General features: G+C 36.5%; 1 protein-coding gene across 8 annotated transcripts in view; it reads right to left on the bottom strand.

Annotated features, from left to right (window-relative positions):
* Window positions 1-20595, bottom strand: part of DYM (dymeclin) — a 432063-nt gene that overhangs the window by 160303 nt on the left and 251165 nt on the right. For 5 of the 8 annotated variants that reach the window (XM_064379196.1, XM_064379199.1, XM_064379198.1 and 2 more), the window contains one exon: window positions 4921-5085. The exons of the other annotated variants lie outside the window; for them this stretch is intronic. In XM_064379196.1, coding sequence (XP_064235266.1) covers window positions 4921-5085 — 165 coding nt within the window. The remainder of the gene's footprint in view (window positions 1-4920; window positions 5086-20595) is intronic. 8 annotated transcript variants of the gene reach the window in all.

The raw sequence follows: 20595 nt of genomic DNA, 5'->3' as shown, positions 1-20595 counted from the left end.
CCCGCCTCAGCTTCCCAAAGTGCTGGAATTACAGGCGTGGGTCACCATGGCCAGCCTCAATACATTACATTTCAATAAGAACAAATGTAAAGTCTTGCAATTACATTCAAATAATTAAATGCAGAAATCTAGAGAAATGTATTTTCGTGTGAAAAAGATCTGGTAATTCTATGTGAGCCAAGGCATGCCTGTTTTAAAAAAATCACTCCAGTCTTAGGACAAATTAACAGTATAATTTATTACAGATCACCATAGTGGATGAGAAAAAAATACATGTAATTTATAACTATAATTTTGTGATTCATATTTTTAAATTATAAAATATACTGAAATATTATATCCAATTCTGGCTATCATCAAATTTTTATAATGGGTACTATCAAATACAGATCATCCAAGAAGATAATAAAAAGACTGCATAATCTAAAAATCATCTGCTGTCAGGAATGGTTTAAGCAGCCAAGTTATTTAATCTAAAGAGAACAAAAATTAACGGGAGTCAATGACAGGTGTTTTCAAAAATCCGAGGGGACCTCATAAATGGCACAGTTTATACATTTGCATGTTTCTCTAAAGCACAGAGCTATAGCCAATATATAAAAATTATTGGTAGACAGACTTAACATACGCCAGCCTTTCTAAGAATGAAACAGCAAGAGCTTTACTGCCTTCTGAGGTCAGCAGCACACAGAAGTCCTCTCTTCCAGGGATGCTGTGAAAAGAATTCTTACATTTGGAAGAAGTTTGCAGTGGAATGAGACTTTTATCTATAGCAGTAAGTCATGTTAGACTAAGGTAAAATTCTTTTTTTTTTTTTTGATACAGAGTCTGATACAGGCTGGAGTGTAGTGTCATGATCTCAGCTCACTGCAACCTCTGCCTCCTGGGTTCAAGCGATTCTCCTGCCTCAGCCTCCCGAGTAGTTCAGACTACAGGCATGTACCACCACCCCGAATAATTTTTTGTAGTTTTAGTAGAGACAGGGTTTCACCATGTTAGTGAGGATGGTCTTGATCTCCTGATCTCATGATCTGCCCACCTCAGCCTCCCAAAGTACTGAGATTACAGGCATGAGCCACTGCACCCAGCTGGTAAATTTCTTTTTTAAGGAATAAGCTTGTAGTTCTAAGAACTGACTTACATTTTTAAATTCTGCATAACCAAAAGCTAACTGATTTTGTTCAGTCTGTGACTGCTCCACTCAGATATTTGGCTTGGTTTTTCTCTCTATATAATGTAGTTCTGTTGAAGAAAATCTCTCACCTGCAGGGACTAGACTCCACTTGGCCATGTGTCACTGTGTATGCAAAATGTTAGTCACCTACAAATGAACACTACAAGAGAAGATGACCAGATACTCCTTTTATGTGAGTCTATTCAGGTCTGTCCTGGATAGAAAAGTGTCCTCTGTCCTGTCCCGGACTGCAAGTGGTGAGGCAAGGAGTGAAAGCTGGTTGGGGGTTTGGGGAGGAAGCCTTAACTCCAGAGTCCATGTCCCTAACCATATGTGCTGCTGACCTCAGAAGGAAGTAAAGCTCTTGCTGTTTCATTTTTAGAAAGATTGACGTATGTTAAGTCTGCCTACCAATAATTTTTATATATTGGCTATAGCTCCGTACTTTAGAGAAACACAAAAATGTATAAACTGTGCCGTTTATGAGGTCCCCTCGGGTTTTTGAAGACATCTGTCATTGACTCCCCTTAATTTTAGTTCTCTTTAGCTTAAATACTTAGGCCACTTAAACCATTCCTGATAGCAGATGATTTTTAGATTATGCAGTCATTTTTATTATCTTCTTGGATGATCTGTATTTGATAGTACCCATCATAAAATTTGACGTCTAGAATTGGATGTAATATTTCAGTTTATTTTATAATTTAGTAACATGAATTATAAAATTACAGTTATAAATTATATGTATTTTTTCTCATCCACTATGGCAATCTGTAATAAATTATACTGTTAATTCGTCCTAAGACTGGAGTGATTTTTTAAAACAGGCATGCCTTGGCTCACACAGAATTACCAGATATTTTTCACACAAAAACACAGTTCTCTAGATTTATACATTTAATTACAATACATTATTATGTATTAACACTGTATTTCGTCTCTGTTGTTCAGAAAAAAAATGGGCAGGGCCTCAGGAGGGCTTGATATTGAAAAAATACTGGCTTCACACTGTAAACCCTAGCTGAGAGTACTGAGGAACCCAAGTGGGTAAGGTATGAGGGGGGTTCCAGGAAGGGTGCTGAAAGAGTAAACAGAAAATGCAGAAGGAATTCTAGACTGAGTCAGAAACTGAGTGTCGGCTGAACTCTACCAGGCATCAGGGGAAGGGGGCTCAGGAATCGGACACTGCTTTCACCACATGGAGTCTTCAGCTTTCTCCTCTCATTTTTAAACTTTTGTTCCTCCCTACTTTGTCTTCCTTCTTTTCCTTTTGTTTCCTTTTATTTTCCCAGCTGATTGTGTATTTCTCTTTCCTATCTGCTCCTGCTGGGTGAGGAGTGTGACTCCAGGATAAAAAAGACAGTGGCCTCTGTCACACATGACGAATGCTAAAACCTGCTACCAGCAGTATTAATGAGGGTTAACAATGTGCCAGGCATGGCATGCTATATGATGTGTAACAATGAACAAGATACAGTGTTTACCCCCAGAAGGCTTACAGTTTCCACAAAATTATAGGATAGATATGACAGGATAGGATACAAAGCAAAACACATGGAACAGATACGTGAAAGACAAAGAACACAGAGGAGAAAGACAAAGAACACAGATGATTAATTTTATGTGTAAACCTGGCTGAGCTATGTTGCCCAGTTGTTTGGTCAAACACTAACTAGTCTAGATGTTGCTGTGAAGGTATTTGCAGAAGTGATTAATATTTATGATCAGCTGACTTTAAGGAAAGCAGAGTACCCTTTTGTAACATGAGTGGGACTCACCCAATTAGATCAAAGTCTTATAAAGACTAAGATTTCCCAAGGAAGAAGGATTCTGTCTGAAGACCACAACATAAAAATCCTGCCTGAGTTACTTGCCTGATGGCCTGCCCTGTGAATTTGGTATTTAAGCCTGCAACATTAAGGCACACCTGAATTTCCAGGCTGCCAACCTGTCCTACAGATTTCACACTTGAAAGCTCCTACGCCAAAGCCAATTCCCAAAATAGCTCTGTCTCTGTCTCTCTCTCTCCACTTACATATAAAATCTCCTATTGGTTTTGTGGAGAGCCCTGATGATACACTAGTAAATAAGAGTAAGGTCAGCTGGGCGTGGTGGCTCACACCTGTAATGTCAGAACTTTGGGAAGCTGAGGAGGGCAGATCACTTGAGGTCAGAAGTTCAAGACTAGCCTGGCCAACATGGTGAAACCCTGTCTCAACTAAAAATATAAAAATTAGCTAGGCGTGGTGGCACAAGTCTATAATCCTAGTTACTTAGGAGGTTGAGGTGGGAGAATTGCTTGAACCCGGTAAGCAGAGGTTGCAGTGAGCTGAGACTGAGTCACTGCACCCTAGCCTGAGTGACAGAGCAAGACTCCATCTCAAAAAGAAAAAAAAAGGAAAAGAAAGAAAAAGAGTAAGGTTAATTATGCTGCCCATTTGAGAAGTTCAATAATCAGCAGCAGCTCTCCTCATTCCTTGAAACCAGACACACACTGTCTCCAATTCCTAAGAATATCATGCAACTTACCTGATATTCCCTCACTTTACATAAGCCAGTGGAAAGTCACGGGCCTTAGTTTGCTAAATTTGATAAATTCTCCTAACATTACATACTTAAAAGTTAATTCTATTATTTTCACCTGCTTTTCTATACCTGACTTTTTTATGTCTCTAAAGTATCTACATTGACCTCATAAGAGGCTGATCAACATCATCATGAGTCTGTAAAATCTTTCTGCTACCAAGAAAAGTCTTGGTCGACTTACACACCATACTGCTTTCCTTTCCTAGCAATCAAGTGTTTTTACTTAGATATTATGTATAGTCTGAAATTGCATATGTTTCGTCATCTGAAAAGGTCTATTTTAAATTCTAAATGTTTGCTAATTTCTGGTTAAGGCTGCCATGGAGTTTTTCCCTTCTTCATCTAAATCATCTGGCAGTGAAGATATTGCCTTAAATCATCATATCTAGCTAAGAGTATAGTGCTGGTTTAAGTCATCTCTTACTTAGAAAAAAATGTGTGTTAAAAATGTCAACTGCAAAGCACAAAGCGGTAATGTCATACTGCCCTTCTATTTTGGTGCACGAAACACACGAAACAGCAGGTGTTGATTTTCTCTGATATTTGAGATTGATAGCTTGTCTCTTTCTTACTCCACCCACCATCATTATGTTTAATCTACATTCATCCGTGACACATTGCAACTTGCTGATTTTATAGCTACTCTGTATGTAAATAAAATGAGTGAAAAAATACAAAACCCCAATAGCATAATTTCTGCCTTCCTATAAAATCAACCTGCTCATCTGAATGCGGCTCTATCAGAACATGGGTGAAATCCTACAGCTAGCTCTCAGGTATGCTTGTATGAAGGTGAACTCAAAAGTCATAGTAACTGTAGAGTCTATTTCATATGCAAATCAGACAGAGCACTCCAACTACTATAAATTAAATCAAAAGATTCCCAAATGGAATGAGGTATAGAATAGTTCTGGCAAGTTTATATTAACAACTCTGTAGTTGAAAGCTTTCCTCTCTCCCATGAAACATAATACAAATTACTTAAGAAGACATTTGTAAGGAAACAAAACCCAGCTATTATTTAAAAACATTATTTAGTACCATTTCAAATATAAATGTTCTCTTTAATCATTTAATTGACACGCGCCCCATTAAAACATGCAATTGTTTGTCATATACAACATGCAGCATGCAGTAAATGGACAGCAGAGGTTAATAACCTGGAAGCATAGGATCTGAGAATGTGAGAGCAAGTTAAAGACAAGAGTTCCTCTCCATTGTCACTGAGGGTCGAGAAGCAATGCTGAAGCGTAGAACAGTGAGAGTGGGGGAAATACAGTTTGTCCAACACATAAACATATCTCCGCAAGTGGCGGCAGGTATAACTGAAAGACAAAGGTAAAAGGAGAGAAACAGAAAGAGGAGTTTTCCTTTGAAAAAATAAAACATTATTGAAGATACACTAGATGGTGCCCGAGGAAAAAAGCTGTTAAAGAGAATAAAAAGATAGAAAAGAAAATGAACAATCAGAATAAAAAACGGGCAAAAGATCTAAACAGACAGTTCATCAAAGAAGATATACAGGTGGCAAATAAGCATATGAGGAGACACTTAACATCATACATCACTAGGAAATGCAAATTCAAACAATGAGACACCACTACAGACTATTTGAATGGCCCACATCCAGAACGTGGATTACACCAAATGCAGGAGAGGATGTGGAGCAACAGGAACTCTCATTCACTGCTGGTGGAAATGCAAAATGGTATAGCTACTTTGGAAGGCAGTTCAGCAGTTTCTTATAAAACTAAAAATACTCTTACCATACAATCCTACAATTGTGCTCCTTAGAATTCATCCAAAAGAGTTGAAAACTTACATTTACACAAAAATCTGCACATAGGTATTTATGGCACCTTTATTCATAATTCCCAAAACTTGGAAGCATCCAAGGTGTCCTTTAGTAGATGAATGAATAAACAAACAAACTGTGGTACATCCAGATAATGGATTATTATTTAGGGCTAAAACAATGAGCTATCAAGTCATGAAAAGACATGGATGAACCTAAATGCATATTACTAAGTGAAAGCCTCCAATCTGCAAAAGGCTACATATTGTGTGATTCCAGTTATATGATATTCTGGAAAAGGAAAAATTATGGAGACAGTAAAAAGGTTAGGGGTTGCCAGGAGTTAGAAGGGAAGGAGGGATGAATATACAAAGCACAGAGGATTTTTAGGGCAGTGAAGCTACTACACTGTACAACACTATAATGGTGGATACATACACTCGTCAAAAACCAAAGAATATATAATAACAAGAGTGAACCCTAATGTAAACTATGTACTTTGGGTGATACTGTGTCAATGCAGGTTCATCAACTATAATAAATATGCCACTCTGGTACAGGATGTTGATAGTTGGGGAGGTTGGAGGCCAGGGGATATGTGGGAACTCTATACTTTCCGATCACTTTTGCTGTGAACCTAAAACTGCTCTTTAAAAAGTGTATTTAGGCAAGAAAAAGACGTATTCACTGGGAGAAAAGTCTCAAAATATGAGGCTGTCATTAGTGAACCACATAAAATATGCCTTGGTAGAACAAAGTGACACAAAATACTATTTCTTCATGGTATTATGAATTCATTCCTGGCAAGTAGGCAATAATACTACTACAATATGGAAGAGATTATGGTAGACAGAACACTGAATTAGGAGTCAGAAAACTTAGAAATCCTTTGGAAAAGTGCTTGCAAAAATAAAATTTTTTAAAGAAAGACAAAACTTAGAAATCTAAATTCTGCTCACACATTGGCAGCTTTATAATAGTGGGTATATGATCTCTCTAAGCCTCAAACTCATAAGCAAACAACATAGAAGTAAAAATTTTAAGCTGCTCCAAGATTTTAAAGTGATAGTACAAAAAATAATGTAATAAGAAGACCAATAAGAATTATTACGATTATTGTCAGAGTAATTTCACTGATGCCACATTTCAGGCGTTTAAAAATAGCAAGCTAGAGAGAAGAAAATAAAATCAATCTGACAAGGTGAATCAACAAAATAGTGAACCTATCACATGATATGGCTAGGCTATTATCAGTCCTTGAGATTCATGTCTAAAGAACTACATCAAAACTATATTAAATTATTAATACCAAGAGGGTGACAGGTAATTTTTAAAGTATGTTGAATTCAAAATAAAACTAGTAAGTTAGAAGATCTGAAATGGGCAAATTTCCACAAATAAACAATCCATTTATCTGTTCAACCACTAGCCTATCAACCAATCAATCAATCAAGCAGTAACTACTATCCACTGCATGTGGGAACTGTCCCGGGCATTGAAGACAGGGCGGGGAATGATATATACACAATACCTACCCTTAAGGAGCTTACAACCTAGAGCAGGAGACAGATTATTAGACAGTAACAAAATCCCTCTGAAATACAGAAAGTCTTAAGAAGTTGTTAATGTCCAAAACACAGTAGAGTTAAAAATCTTTTAAAGTAGGCTTATATTTAAAGATACTTCTATAAAGTCTTGGAAAGGATTCCAGTTCTCAACCCACCAAAAGAGAGCAAAATCTTAAGAAAATAGAAGAACTATATTCTTGAAAAATGTACATCACCAGCACTTTAAACAAGTGATCACAGTTAACATTATCATCAGTAATGGAACAAGTAGACGTCATGTGTCTCCTGATATGATCACAGCACAGCCAAAATTTAATCCCCCCAAAAACTCAAGCAAACCAAAATTGAGGGATATTCTACAAAACAAAAAACTGTTCTGTATTCTCCAAATTTTGGAGGCCATGAAAGACAAAGAAAGACTGAGGGACCATTCCAGATTAAAGAAGATGAAAGAAGACAACTATACGTAACATGATTTTGCTATTAAATCCCTGACTTGGGCCGGGTGCAGTGACTCACGCCTGTAATTCCAGCACTTTGGGAAGCCGAGGCAGCGGTTGGATCACGAGGTCAAGAGATCGACACCATCCTGGCCAACATGGTGAAACCCCGTCTCTACTAAAAATACAGAAATTAGCTGAGCATGGTGGCACACGCCTGTAGTCCCAACTACTCGGGAGGCTAAGGCAGAAGAATTGCTTGAACCCAGGAGGCAGAGGTTGCAGTGAGCCAAGATCGTGCCACTGCACTCTAGCCTGGCACCTGGCAACAGAGCAAGACTCTGTCTCAAAAAAAGAAAAGAAAAAAAAAAAGAAAAAGAAATCCCTGACTTGGAGGGGAAACAAGGCATTTTTTTACTTAAAATACTTTTTATCAGTGTTAATTTCCTAATGTTGATAAGTATCCTTATTTTTAAGAAATACATCATGCAGTACTTAGTAATAAGGCATCATGCCTATAAACTTATTCTCAAACATCTCCAAAAAAAGAGACAAACACGATAGTAAAGCAAATGTAAAATTTTAACATTTGAGAATGTGAGTTAAAGGTAAATGAAAATTATTTGCACTACTTATGCAATTTTTTGGTAAAACTAATTTTTTTTTTTTGAGACAGAGTCTCATTCTGTCACCCAGGCTGGAGTGCAGTGGCATGATCATAGCTCACTGCAGCCTTGACTCCTTGACTACCTGGGCAAGCAATCCTCTTACCTCATCCTCCCGAGTAGCTGGAAGCACAGATGCATGCCACCACACTCAGCTAATTTTTAAAATTTTTACTAGAGACAGGGTCTCACTATGTGGCCCAGTCTGGTCTTAAATTTCTGGGCTCAAGTGATCCACCCACCCTGGCCTCCTAAAGTGTTGGGATTATAGGCGTAAGTCACCATGCCTGGCCTACATTATTTTTAATCTGAAAAAAAAAAAAACAAAAAAAAAAAACCAGAACTGGTCTTTTTGATAAATTGAATAATACCCATTTTAAGATTATGAGATTCAAACCTAGAGTCCTAAAATGTCATTCTGACCTCTACATTTAACGCTTGGGACATCAGAAAAACAAAATCATGGGAAGTATGCAAATGTGGTCTGGAGCTAGCCCATAGAAAACAGTCACTGTTACTTAAGAATTACACTTTCATAAAAATGAAACTTCCTTACTGCCTTCTTACATGAAAATGTCCAAGACTATGCAATGTATAGTTCTGAAATATTATTCAATATGGTTATGCTTCACCAAATAAAGTATGACAATATTCTATCCTAGAACAACATTCAAGTCTGTAAAAGATGACAAAAACCACAAGCAAAAGAGTAATGCTTAAAAAAGATTCCAGGGTGAAGTTTCTAATAATGTATTTTGCAGTACTCCGATAATAAAATTATAACACATTTTCATAGCAACTTTTTATAAGTTCTTTGTTTTTTTCTTGAGATGGAGTCATGCTCTGTTGCCCAGGCTGGAGTGCAGTGGCGTGATCTCAGCTCACTCCAACCTCCGCCTCCTGGGTTCAAGCAATTCTCCTGGGTTCAAGCAATTCTCCTGTCTCAGCCTCCCGAGTAGCTGGGACTATAGGCGCATGCCACCACGTCTGGCTAATTTTTGTGTTTTTAGTAGAGAAGGGGTTTTGCCATATTGGTCAGGCTGGTCTTGAAATCCTGACCTCAGGCAATCCACTGGCCTCAGCCTCCCAAAGTGCTGGGATTACAGGTGTGAGCCACCATGCCCGGCCAACTTATTTTCTTAATTATCTATATGCTTAAAGAACTTTAAAAAAATGAGATTACAAGAGGCAGGTTAAACTTTACCTAGACTATTCAAAATATTCTGTATACCCTTTTTCATTTCATCTTCCCTCCTTTCCTTCGTTTCTTTGAGAAAGCTCATTAGCAGATCCATTAGATTAAAAAATACCAAGAAATTAAATAATAAATATGTATAGCCTATATGAAGAAACTTACCAAAATTTACTATTTGACATAAAAGAAATCTTGAATAAATGAAGAGACACTAGCATGTTTTTGGATGGGAAGACAAAATATCATAAAGAATGCCATTATCCTTCACAGATTAAAAATCTCAATAGTGATATTTGATTTTGATAACATTACTCTTACAGTAGTTCCTACATTTTTTTAGGTGACCATTTTAAAAGCCAACAAAAGACATGGATTCTCTTACAGAAAAATATACCAAGTTATAGACATACAAACTTTATATAAGATGTCAAGATCTTCACAGAGCTACTAGGGCCCATTCATACTATCTCTATGCCCCAGATTCACGAAGTGCAAGTAATGAAGTCCTCGGAAGAAAAAGAAATAGGTGAAAGCATCCAAGACAGCTTTTAAAAGTAACAGCACTAAGGAGGGGTTTAACCTTAGGCTATTCAAAAACATGTATTTGACAATATATATACAACAATAAGAATGAATGCTACAAGAAGAATAGACACATGAATCAATATAATAGCATAGAAAATCCCAAACATAGAATCTAGCATGTAATAAAGACTACATTTAAATTTTAGATGTAGAGGTTGTTTTTATATGTATCTCTGGTTATATACAGTCATATGCATGATAACCTTTCAGTCAATTGCGTATATGACAGTGGTCTCATAAGATTATAATGGAGCTAAAAAATTCCTAAGGCCTAGTGACATCACAGATATTATATTAGCACAATGCATTACTCATATATCTGTGGAAATCCTGGTGTAATCAAACTTACTGCTCTGCCAGTCCCCCTTCCAATTATGTATAAAGTATAATACTTTCTAATGATAATAACTGTGTTACTAGTTTATGTATTTGTGTTAGTGCTATCTGTAGTTACTACACGATGCCTTTTATTGTTCTAGAGTGTATTCCTTCCACTTACAAAACAAAAGTCAGCTGTAAACAGCCTGAGGTAGGTCCGTCAGGAGGTATCCAGAAGGCAGCAAGATGTGGAGGTGGAAGATGGTGATGCTGCTGACCCTGACCCTGTGTAGGCCTAAGCTAATGTACATGTTCGTGTCTTAGTTTTTAAGAAAGAAGTTTAAAAAGAAAGAAAATTAAATAAAAATAGAAAAAGATTTACAAAATTAAGGATATAAAGCAGGAAAATATTTTTGTATAGCTGTACAAGGTATTTGTGTGTTGAGCTAAGTGTTATCACAAAATAATCAATGGTTTAAAAAAATTTTAAAGATTATAAACTTTACAAATTCAAACTTTAATTTCATTAAACTTATTATTGAAGAAAAACATTTAAAATAAATTTAGTGTACCCTAAGTGTACAGTGTTATAACTGTATTTTACAGTTAACTGTATAATTGTGTAGTACTGTACAGTAGTGTACAGTAATACACAAGGCTTTCACATTTACTTAACACTCACTCATTGACTCACTCGGAGCAAAGTCCAGTCCTGTAAGTCCCAAATAGTAACAGTAAGTGGCCTATACAAGTGTAACATGTTTTTTCTTTTATACCACATTTTTACTGTCTCTTTTCTATATTTAGATACACATATACTTACCGTTGCATTATAACTGCTTACAGTATTCAGTACAGGTTTGTAGCATAGGAGCAACAGCCTCAGTGTGTAGCAGGCTATACCACTGAGGTTTGTATAAGTACGCTCTATCATATCCACTTAATGACACATTTCTCAGAATGTATTCCCATTGTTAAGTGATGAATGACTGTATTTTTTTAAAAAAATAAGACATTTATCTTACATAGCAAATCAAACTCAATTCCATATAATTAGAGTTGAATGTAAAACAATGAATTCATAAAAGAAACAAGAATAAAAGAGAGAAGTGGAAGAAGTGGTGCTACGAAAAAAGACTGGTCAATGTGACTATATAAATATTTAAAATCTCAAAGCCCAACCTCAATAAAATTAAAAGGCAACACATATTTAAAACATCACATAAGCAGCCAATTTATCCTTGTGTTTATTAAGAGCTCTTTAAAATCAGTAAGTAAAATATGAAAAATACAACTGACACTGAAATCAGTAAGTGAAAGATGAAAAATACAACTGACAAATGAACAAAGTACACATACTGGCAATTCACAAAATACACAAGCAGTAAACATTTAGAAAACAATTTACTCTCACCAGTGATTAAAACATAAAATTACAAGTATGAAATATCAATTTTTGGCTATCAAATTAGATTTTTTAAAAAATAATGATTGCTAGAGTATAGAAATATGGACATTGTCATGCATACTTTATTCAATGTTAACTGGGCAACGTTTTTGGAAAGCAATGTAGTAACTGATAAATCATCAAAATGTAAATTGCATTTGACTCAGTAATTCCATTTCTATTACTGTATTATAGCAGCCTTGTTAATGATGTTTTAAAAAGGCAAAACAGGCCAGGCACGGTGGCTCATGCCTGTAATCCCAGCACTTTGGGAGGCTGAGGCAGGTGGATCATGAGGTCAGGAGTTCAAGACCAGCCTGGCCAAGATGTTGAAACCCCGTCTCTACTAAAAATACAAAAAAAATTAGCCAGGCACGGTGGCTGGCACCTGTAATCCCAATCACTTGGGAGGCTGAGGCAGGAGAATCGCTTGAACCTGGTGGGTGGAGATTGCTGTCAGCCAAGATCGCACCACTACACACACTCCAGCCTGGGCAATGAACAAGACTGTCTTTAAAAAAAAAAAAAAAAAAGAGGGGCAAAACAATGACAAAACCTAACTTCTCATGGTCTAGAATTAAGATTTGAGTCTCTTTTGTTTTTTCCTAGACTATGAAGTTACCTTAAGTCTAGACACAAGAGTTAAAACTGAGACAAAGACAAGGAGATAGCATAGACAGAGACTCAAAAGTAGATTCTAGGAATAATTTTGTCAATAGGTACATAGGACTTCAAATACTATTCTTTTCCTCATTCATTCAACATAGGTTTTCTGAGTGTATGTATACTAAAAAACTGGGATCATCTTAAACACTTGGGATTCAGTGGCACAAAAAGATACATGGATTCTGCTCTCATAGAACAGGGGTCCACATCCCCCACTCTGATGCCTGTTAGGAACTGGGCTACATAGCAGGAGGTGAGTGACAGTTGAAGGAGCAAAGCTTCATCTGTATTCACAGCCACTCCCCATTGCTCGCATTACCACCTGAGCTCCGTCTCCTGTCAGATCAGCGGTGGCATTAGATTCTCAGAGGAATGTGAAGCTTATTATGAACTGTGCATGTGAGGAATCCAGGTTGTATGCTTCTTATGAGAATCTAATGCCTGATGATCTGATCTGAGGTGGAACAGTTTCACCCGAAAACCATCCCCCGTTTTGCCCCTGTCCATGGAAAAACTGACTTCCACAAAACTGGTCCCTGGTGCAACAAAGGTTGAGGACTGCTGTCACAGAACATACATTTATATACAGGGAGATTCAGAAGCAACAAGTAAAAAAATAAACAAGATAATTTTGCTAACAAAATAAAGAAAATATGATAAGGGTGGAAGAGAGGCTGAAGGAGCTAATTGTCAATATTTTGGTGGTTATGAACGATTTCACCAATGGTATGACATTTGACATGAGAAACAAATATCTTGAAGAACTACAATCTCAACTTCTCAAGCATCCGACAACATTATGAGCTAATTTACATTAGCATAGCTGAATGAAAATATTTCTCATTTCCACTGAGATTATATTAATAAACTTGTAATGGAAGTTAGATGTGAATAATATGATGATTCATTTTATGGATGGGTCTAGACAATGAGCATTCCTGAAAATGGGCACTGTGATCTCAGAATCACAGGACTGGGAGAGCCTAGGTCATCTTGTGCAAAGATCTATCCACAGAAGAATGTTTTTCTAACAAACCCCGTAAGATGCTCACACTGCTCTTACTATACATCTTTAAGCAAAAAGCAACTCTCTAGTTAGACAAATAGCCTCATTCCACAGACATATAAATCTAATAATTAGAAAACTTCTCCTTATAATAACCTAAATCCACTTGTTCTGTAACTTCTACCCACTAATGAAACTTGGAATTCAATACACAAAATCTAACTTATTTCCTCACACTACAGTCTTCAAATAGATGAGGAAACTGTGAATCTCTTTCATCTTTTCTTCTCTGATTGATATTAAAATCTGTTCATCTCTCATGGGCTATGGTTTTTGGATCCCTCATCAGTCTTGTTACTCTCCTTGGATACTCACACTGCTTAATAAGCTTCTCAGCAACACACTCAGCATGAGGAGTAGTACTTTCTCACTGGTAGTATTCAGAATTGTTGCTGCATGGTGAGAATAAAAACCCAGATCAAATTTTATCAGTTTTACTATAGCTTTGAAATTCTTTACAGACATAGACAATATATCCCCTTATTGCCATCCGGATCCAGGGTAAACCACTCATATCATGCCACCCTTGATACCATATACCATGTTGGTCATTCCTAAAATATGGCAAAAAGAAGTCAACACATTATTCTAGATGTGCCATGTTTTGGGCAGTGCTGAAAAGATTACATTCTATTAACACAGGTCAAAATTATACATATTCAAAAACCAAAGTTAAACTAAAAAGAAAAACAAATTCCCTAAAATTGAAAACTAAAACAAATTTAACTGTATATTGAGTGGTAATAAAACACAAAATATTATTTTGAATAACTTTAAAATGTAGAATTTACCATATTACTCAGTGGAGTATGTTCTAAGGACAAAAGAAACACACACAAAAAAATCCTAAACTTCAGTCACTGACTTAAAATTAATCATAATATTAATATTATTGTGAAATGACTGTATACACACAGAGTAGAATAAAAAGAAAAATATTACATTAAAGTTATTCTGTTAAGTAATCTTAAATTTGAATCAGAACTAAGAGTATAAATAATCTTTTTTCTGTACAAGAATTTATATCTTCTTAGCTTTGTCCACTGAAGACACCTAAAAAAAATTTACAAACTCCCCAACAATGAGCACCTATCACCCACCAACCACATTGTGGTTTCTAGGTCTGAGACAAGAAATGTACTTAAAATAAATGAGTCTGAAACATCTTTTTGGCCGAAAAGCAAGGAAGGAAGCAAAGTAACTGTCAAAGATGAATGGAGTCCTGTCAAAAGGACATAAAAGACAATATAAGGGATCTCCCAACGGCCAAAAATGAAACAATCAGAAACCAAAAAGAATAACTGCTCCGCAAGTGATAAAAAACATGTAATCTATATGTACAATGTGAACAAAAGTTTATAATAAAATAAACAAATAAAAACCCAAAAAATGAAAATGTGTCAATTACTACTAGAGGTACCAAAAGCATCAAACTCTAGTTTTGAAAATATTAAAAGGAAAAAGTTAAGCATTACTCCCCTCTTTCCAACTATAGTTACACAGTAGATGAAGGAAAATTCTTATTTACAGAAAAACTCTATCTCACAAATATGCACATAGTATTATAACTAGAAATTTGCCATTGGCAACATATAATAAAACAGTTTAGTTAAATGAAACTCACGTGAAAGAAAGAAGGTGAAATTTAGAATGAAAAGTTTAGCTACCACCATCTGAACCTACTGATAAATCTTGGTATCTCCAGGATAACTAGACATCATGTATCTTCTTGTATGATACAATATGAAATATACAGGAACATTTATTAAATATTTTTGCCAAAAAATTCCATCTAAATGATCTATCCTCTAGAGTTAATTTTCAGTTTACAAGAGAAACTGATGAGATGGAACAAACTGAAGGACACAGAAAGATACAAACAAACAAATCCAGAACATGAGATATTCTGTAAGGCAGCTTACCTGTTGACCAACTAGTCAAAGATATGAGTTGAAGACTTAAAAAAAAGAAAAGCAAGCAAGTAGTACTGCTCTAAACTACAGATCAGCAACTTTTTTCTTAAATGGTCAGATAGCAAATAGTTGCAGTCCATATTGTCTCACTTAGCATTACTTAACTCTGCAACTGATGTGAGAAAGCAGCCACAGGATACACACAAATGGGCATGGCTGTGTTCTAACAAAGCTTCATGTACAGAAACCCACCTCTGCTCCACTGAAAAAACTAAAACACATGACTAATCAAATGTGGTGTGGGATCCTGTATGAATCCTGATTTGAATTAACCAAAATATATTTTTTTCAAAGATAATCAGGTGCAATGTGACTATGGGGTTGGAATCAGATAATATTAAGGGAAGTGTTGATAATATTCTTGAGTGCACAAACTAAATAATCATTGATGTAAATGAGTAACAAAGTGCTACAGATGAAACTTGAAAGACATGAGATTTCACCTGAATAGATAGGTAAGGGAAGGTGTCCTCATGAAAGTAATGATTCAGCCAAGATTTGCAGGATGACTAAAGATAAGCAGGAAAATAATTAAAAGTGAAGGAATAGGCAGACATAAGACCTAGGCTGGAAGGAAACATGTGTCCCATGCAAAAGTAAAGAACAGTGTGTAAAGAGCTGATCTTGGGGAAGAACAAAGGTAGGTAAAATCACCAACGAATTATGCCTTCATTCTAGAAACAATGGGAAGGATCAACTGAAGTATATAAAGCAGAAGAGTCACAGGATGAGATCTGCATTTTGAAATGATCCCTCTTGTTGCAGACTGATGAAGCAAGAGTTGACATCAGACCTGTTAAAGATTTACTGCAGTAGAGTAGGCACTAAGGCAATGATCAAGGAGAATGAATGGATTTAAGGTGGTTAGTGACAAGACTTGGTAATGAATTGGCTATGGCAGGTGACAGGGAGTGTCAAAACTGACTCTCAGGTTTCTGGCTTGCATAAATGGTGGTGTCATTCACTGAGGCAGGAACAGGGAACGGGGATCAAAAGAGGCTGGGAAAGGGCAAGATTTCCATTTTCGACATGCTGAGTTTGAGATGTCTGTGATAAACCCAGAAGATGATATCAGTCATCTGACTGAACATGCAGGTCTGAAGCCAGAGGACAGGGATAGCTAGATGTATGTTTGTGAGTCATATGTATAAGGACGGGAGTGGCAACAATCACCAAGGAAAAGAGTAGAGAGAGAAAGAGAAGGGGGTTTGCTACAGTCTGAAGTTTGTGTCCCTCACAAATGTATATGTTGAAATCCTAGCCCCCAAGGTGATGGCATTAGGAGGTGGGGTGTTTGGGAAGCCATTAGGATTAGGTGAGATCATGAGGGTAGAGCCTTCATGTATGGGATTAGTATCCTTATAAGAGTCCTGAGACAGCTTGCTTCCACTCTCCACCATGGGAAGACAAGAGAAAAAAACTGCCCTCTTTGGGTCAGTCAGCAGGTCCTCACTAGACACCAAATCAGTCGGCGCCTTGATCATGGACTTCCCAGACTTCAGATCTGTGGGAAGTAAACGTCTGTTGTTTATAAGCTATCCACCATATGGTATTTTGTTATAGCAACCAAAACTAAGACAGGGTGACCTTGAGAAATGCCAACATTTAAAGTGTCACAAGATCACTTTAGATCTAGACAGAGGAAGATAAACTTTTACAGAATTTTGAAGAGTGGCCAAAAAAACCATAAAGAAGATGAGGAAACCAAGAAGAGGTTATCTTGAGGAAAGAGTGGTTATCAGTGTCAAATGCAACCGAAAGGACAAATGAGACAGAAAACGTCCACTGCATTTGGCAATATGGAGGTCACTGATGACCAACAGTTCTTTTCGTAACATTTAAAATACCATTGATTAAAACATAATCTGAATGTATTACTTCCTGATATATCTTTAATCCCATTGATTAGCTCATTCACATGCATTAAATATGCATTAAGTTTCCAGGGGAAATTTTTGCAAACTAAAAATTCATAAAATAGTGTGCGCACATACACGTACAATTTTTTTTTTTTTTTTTTTTGAGACGGAGTTTCGCTCTTGATACCCAGGCTGGAGTGCAATGGCGCGATCTCGGCTCACCGCAACCTCCGCCTCCTGGGTTCAGGCAATTCTCCTGCCTCAGCCTCCTGAGTAGCTGGGATTACAGACACGCGCCACCGTGCCCAGCTAATTTTTTGTATTAGTAGAGACGGGGTTTCACCATGTTGACCAGGATGGTTTCGATCTCTTGACCTCGTGATCCACCCGCCTCGGCCTCCCAAAGTGCTGGGATTACAGGCTTGAGCCACCGCGCCCGGCCACACGTACAATTTTTTACACAGTATAAAACTTACATATCCAAGAAAATAAGCAAAGGAAAATCTGGAACGAATGTCAGGAAACTATACAACAGTGGTGGAAGCACACAACCCTTGAATCATTTAATTCCTTGGCAGCAGAAGCCATTTTTCCTCGAGCTGAATCTACTGCCAGCAATGAACATCCTGGGAATCTCTAGTATGAAGGATTAACAGACTGGCTCAAACACTGGAAAATATATTGAAAGGAACAATCTAGTACTAGCTCAAAAGGGATAAAATGACTTAATATCTCACTGCCAGATTTATAAAATAATAAAGATTGTAATAATAAAGAATCTTTTTACAATATAACATAACTATATTAGCATCTTTTCTGTGAGTTGTTTTAATTGCTGAAGAAATTCAGAATAAGAAATTCCTACATTTGTAGAAAAATACAACTCTTCAATCAATTAAGATGTATAACATCACTGATACTTGAGATTTAATCCTGTTCTCTGACTTCAAAATCTTCCAATAAGCACTTTCATCGTATATTAGCCACTCATTCTGGTATATAAATGTATCAATAAAGATCTAAAACCTAAACATATGTAGAAATGTAAATAACAGCCAAATATCTTAGATAGCAATTTCATAATATCTCTGTCAAATTACTTGCTTTCTGATTTTAAAATATTGTAAATATTATTAGGTTCAGATATAAATTTGGCAATAGCTACAGAAATAATCGTATTACCTCTTACAGACAAATTTTATTTCCAATAATATTTTTGAGAACTTCAACTTTTCTTTGAAGACTTGATCACAGTTTATAGAATCTCATTCTCTTCCTCATAGAAACAAAGTAGTTAAAGGCACTGATTCTCATATACCACCAAAGCAAAGGGGACAAGGCACCTGAAAATAGTTTTTAAAAGTTTTGTAAACAGTAAGTCATATGCACCAGGTATCTAAAATTACCAGACTGAGATGAAAATGTACAGGGTACTCCTTATGTATACCATCGTCCCTTGTTTTACAGATGTACCATCTATATTTACAGGTGTGGATAAACAGATCGATTTATTGCCAGCATTCCTTCCTACATGGTATGTGAATGAGAAATGTCTTTTGACTTTGGAAAAAACAACTATTTAAAAAGAATGTTGTCATGGCTCTCCATTATACAGACATTTGCTCTGCAAATGCCCAATATGGCCATGCAGCAATGTGAAGCTGGCTTGGTTCCCAGCAATGCACAGTTTGCTATATGGCTTGAAGTTGTATTTCAATGTGTTAATAGCATGTTGCTGTCTACTCTACTTGTGGTCTAATAAGTGAGGTCTAAAATTCCACAAATGCAGACATGCATTTAAAATTTCTTTCTGACACTATCTTTACACTAATATAGAGTTAGGATGAAAGGAAAACTAACAGAGATTTCCTAAGAACAAAATTTACTTAAAATAATTTATTGATGAGATTTGTTTACAACTTTTGAAAGAATTTTTGAAAGAACCATTTCAATGTCATTATGTTCCTCTTTGTACCAAAGGAAGTGGTGGATGGATAGAGCACACATTAAAATGATGACTCCCACAGATGCCAAATTGGTTCCAGTGGGAATGGAGTTGACTAAAGGAAAAAAAGACCCAAAGCACATGCTCATTACAAAAACAGCCATCGAAGACACACAATTCAGCCTGAAAATATTAAAATTTACCTTTTAATGTCATCCAGAGAAACTAAGATACTTGTCTTAAAAAATCTAGTCTTTGGGGGACATGAATGATGACTATATCCTAAAATCAAAGGTGTTCTTCAGTCCACACACATCTGGCTGCACTGAATAATCTGAGGTATAAACACTAAAAATGTAATGGAAAAATTGAGTTCACAAATAAACAGGTATAAAATAGCACATTCAGCACATTTTATGATCATCGAAAACCCTGCTCATTTTTAAAGTCATTATTTTGTACAAACTGCCTCTTGGCAAAACGATTTATAGCCATTATAAAATTCTTCTTTAAAAACTGAGCTCTAAGTTTTGATTCTTCAACATCCATGCCACAAATATTAGATCAGTGAAGTCTGATAATCCGGAGCCATGAAATAAGGCCAATTCTGCTGAGACTGATTAAATATTTATGTCATATCCTTTCTATAGTAGAGCTGAAAAAATACACACAAGATAAAATGCTATATAATGGTAAGAGTTGAAAATCTTTTGGAGTCATTAAAATAAGAACAAGTCTTCATATATATATACACAGAAATTATGCCAATAAGTCATTACCAGAAGATCATCTCAGAATCATTTTTCAGTTGTCATGGATATACACAGAAACATCCACAGTCCCTCCACCCTTTTACCCACATGGGTGTGGTGACACACACTAAACCCACATCTGTGAGCTGGCAGGTGAGGATTATGGGAGCTGTCTGTTACAGGAATGTAGTCATCAGAAATTGAAGCTTGTTGGGGTGGATGGGTGGAGATGAAAAGACTGATTTTGGTTTCACCAGCTCAATGTTCTAAGCAGCCTAACTGATGTATCAGCTTGACTGCCATAGTGACTGAGACATATACTAAGCACCTTCTCCAGGGGAAAAGGACAAACTATGCAGTCTCTTTCCTCTGGGTCTTTGTACCTGCTGCTGACTATCTGGAGAAGCTCCTTCAATCTCCTTATCCTTTGGCAAACTCCTACTCTTCACTAAGTGTGACTACTCTATGAGGCCTTCCCTGTTGCTACAAGCATATTTTGGTGCTCTTTCTTCTAGGTTCCCATTGTGCCTTATGCTTACTCTCAACAAACAACTTTACAAA

The sequence above is a fragment of the Aotus nancymaae genome, unplaced genomic scaffold (genome assembly GCF_030222135.1).
Source record: "Aotus nancymaae isolate 86718 unplaced genomic scaffold, 86718_ANA_hifiasm-v0.15.2.pri h1tg000020l, whole genome shotgun sequence".
Classification (NCBI taxonomy): Eukaryota; Metazoa; Chordata; class Mammalia; order Primates; family Aotidae; genus Aotus; species Aotus nancymaae.
Note: the sequence above shows the minus strand (reverse complement) of the source record. Positions and strands in the feature narration are given on the sequence as shown.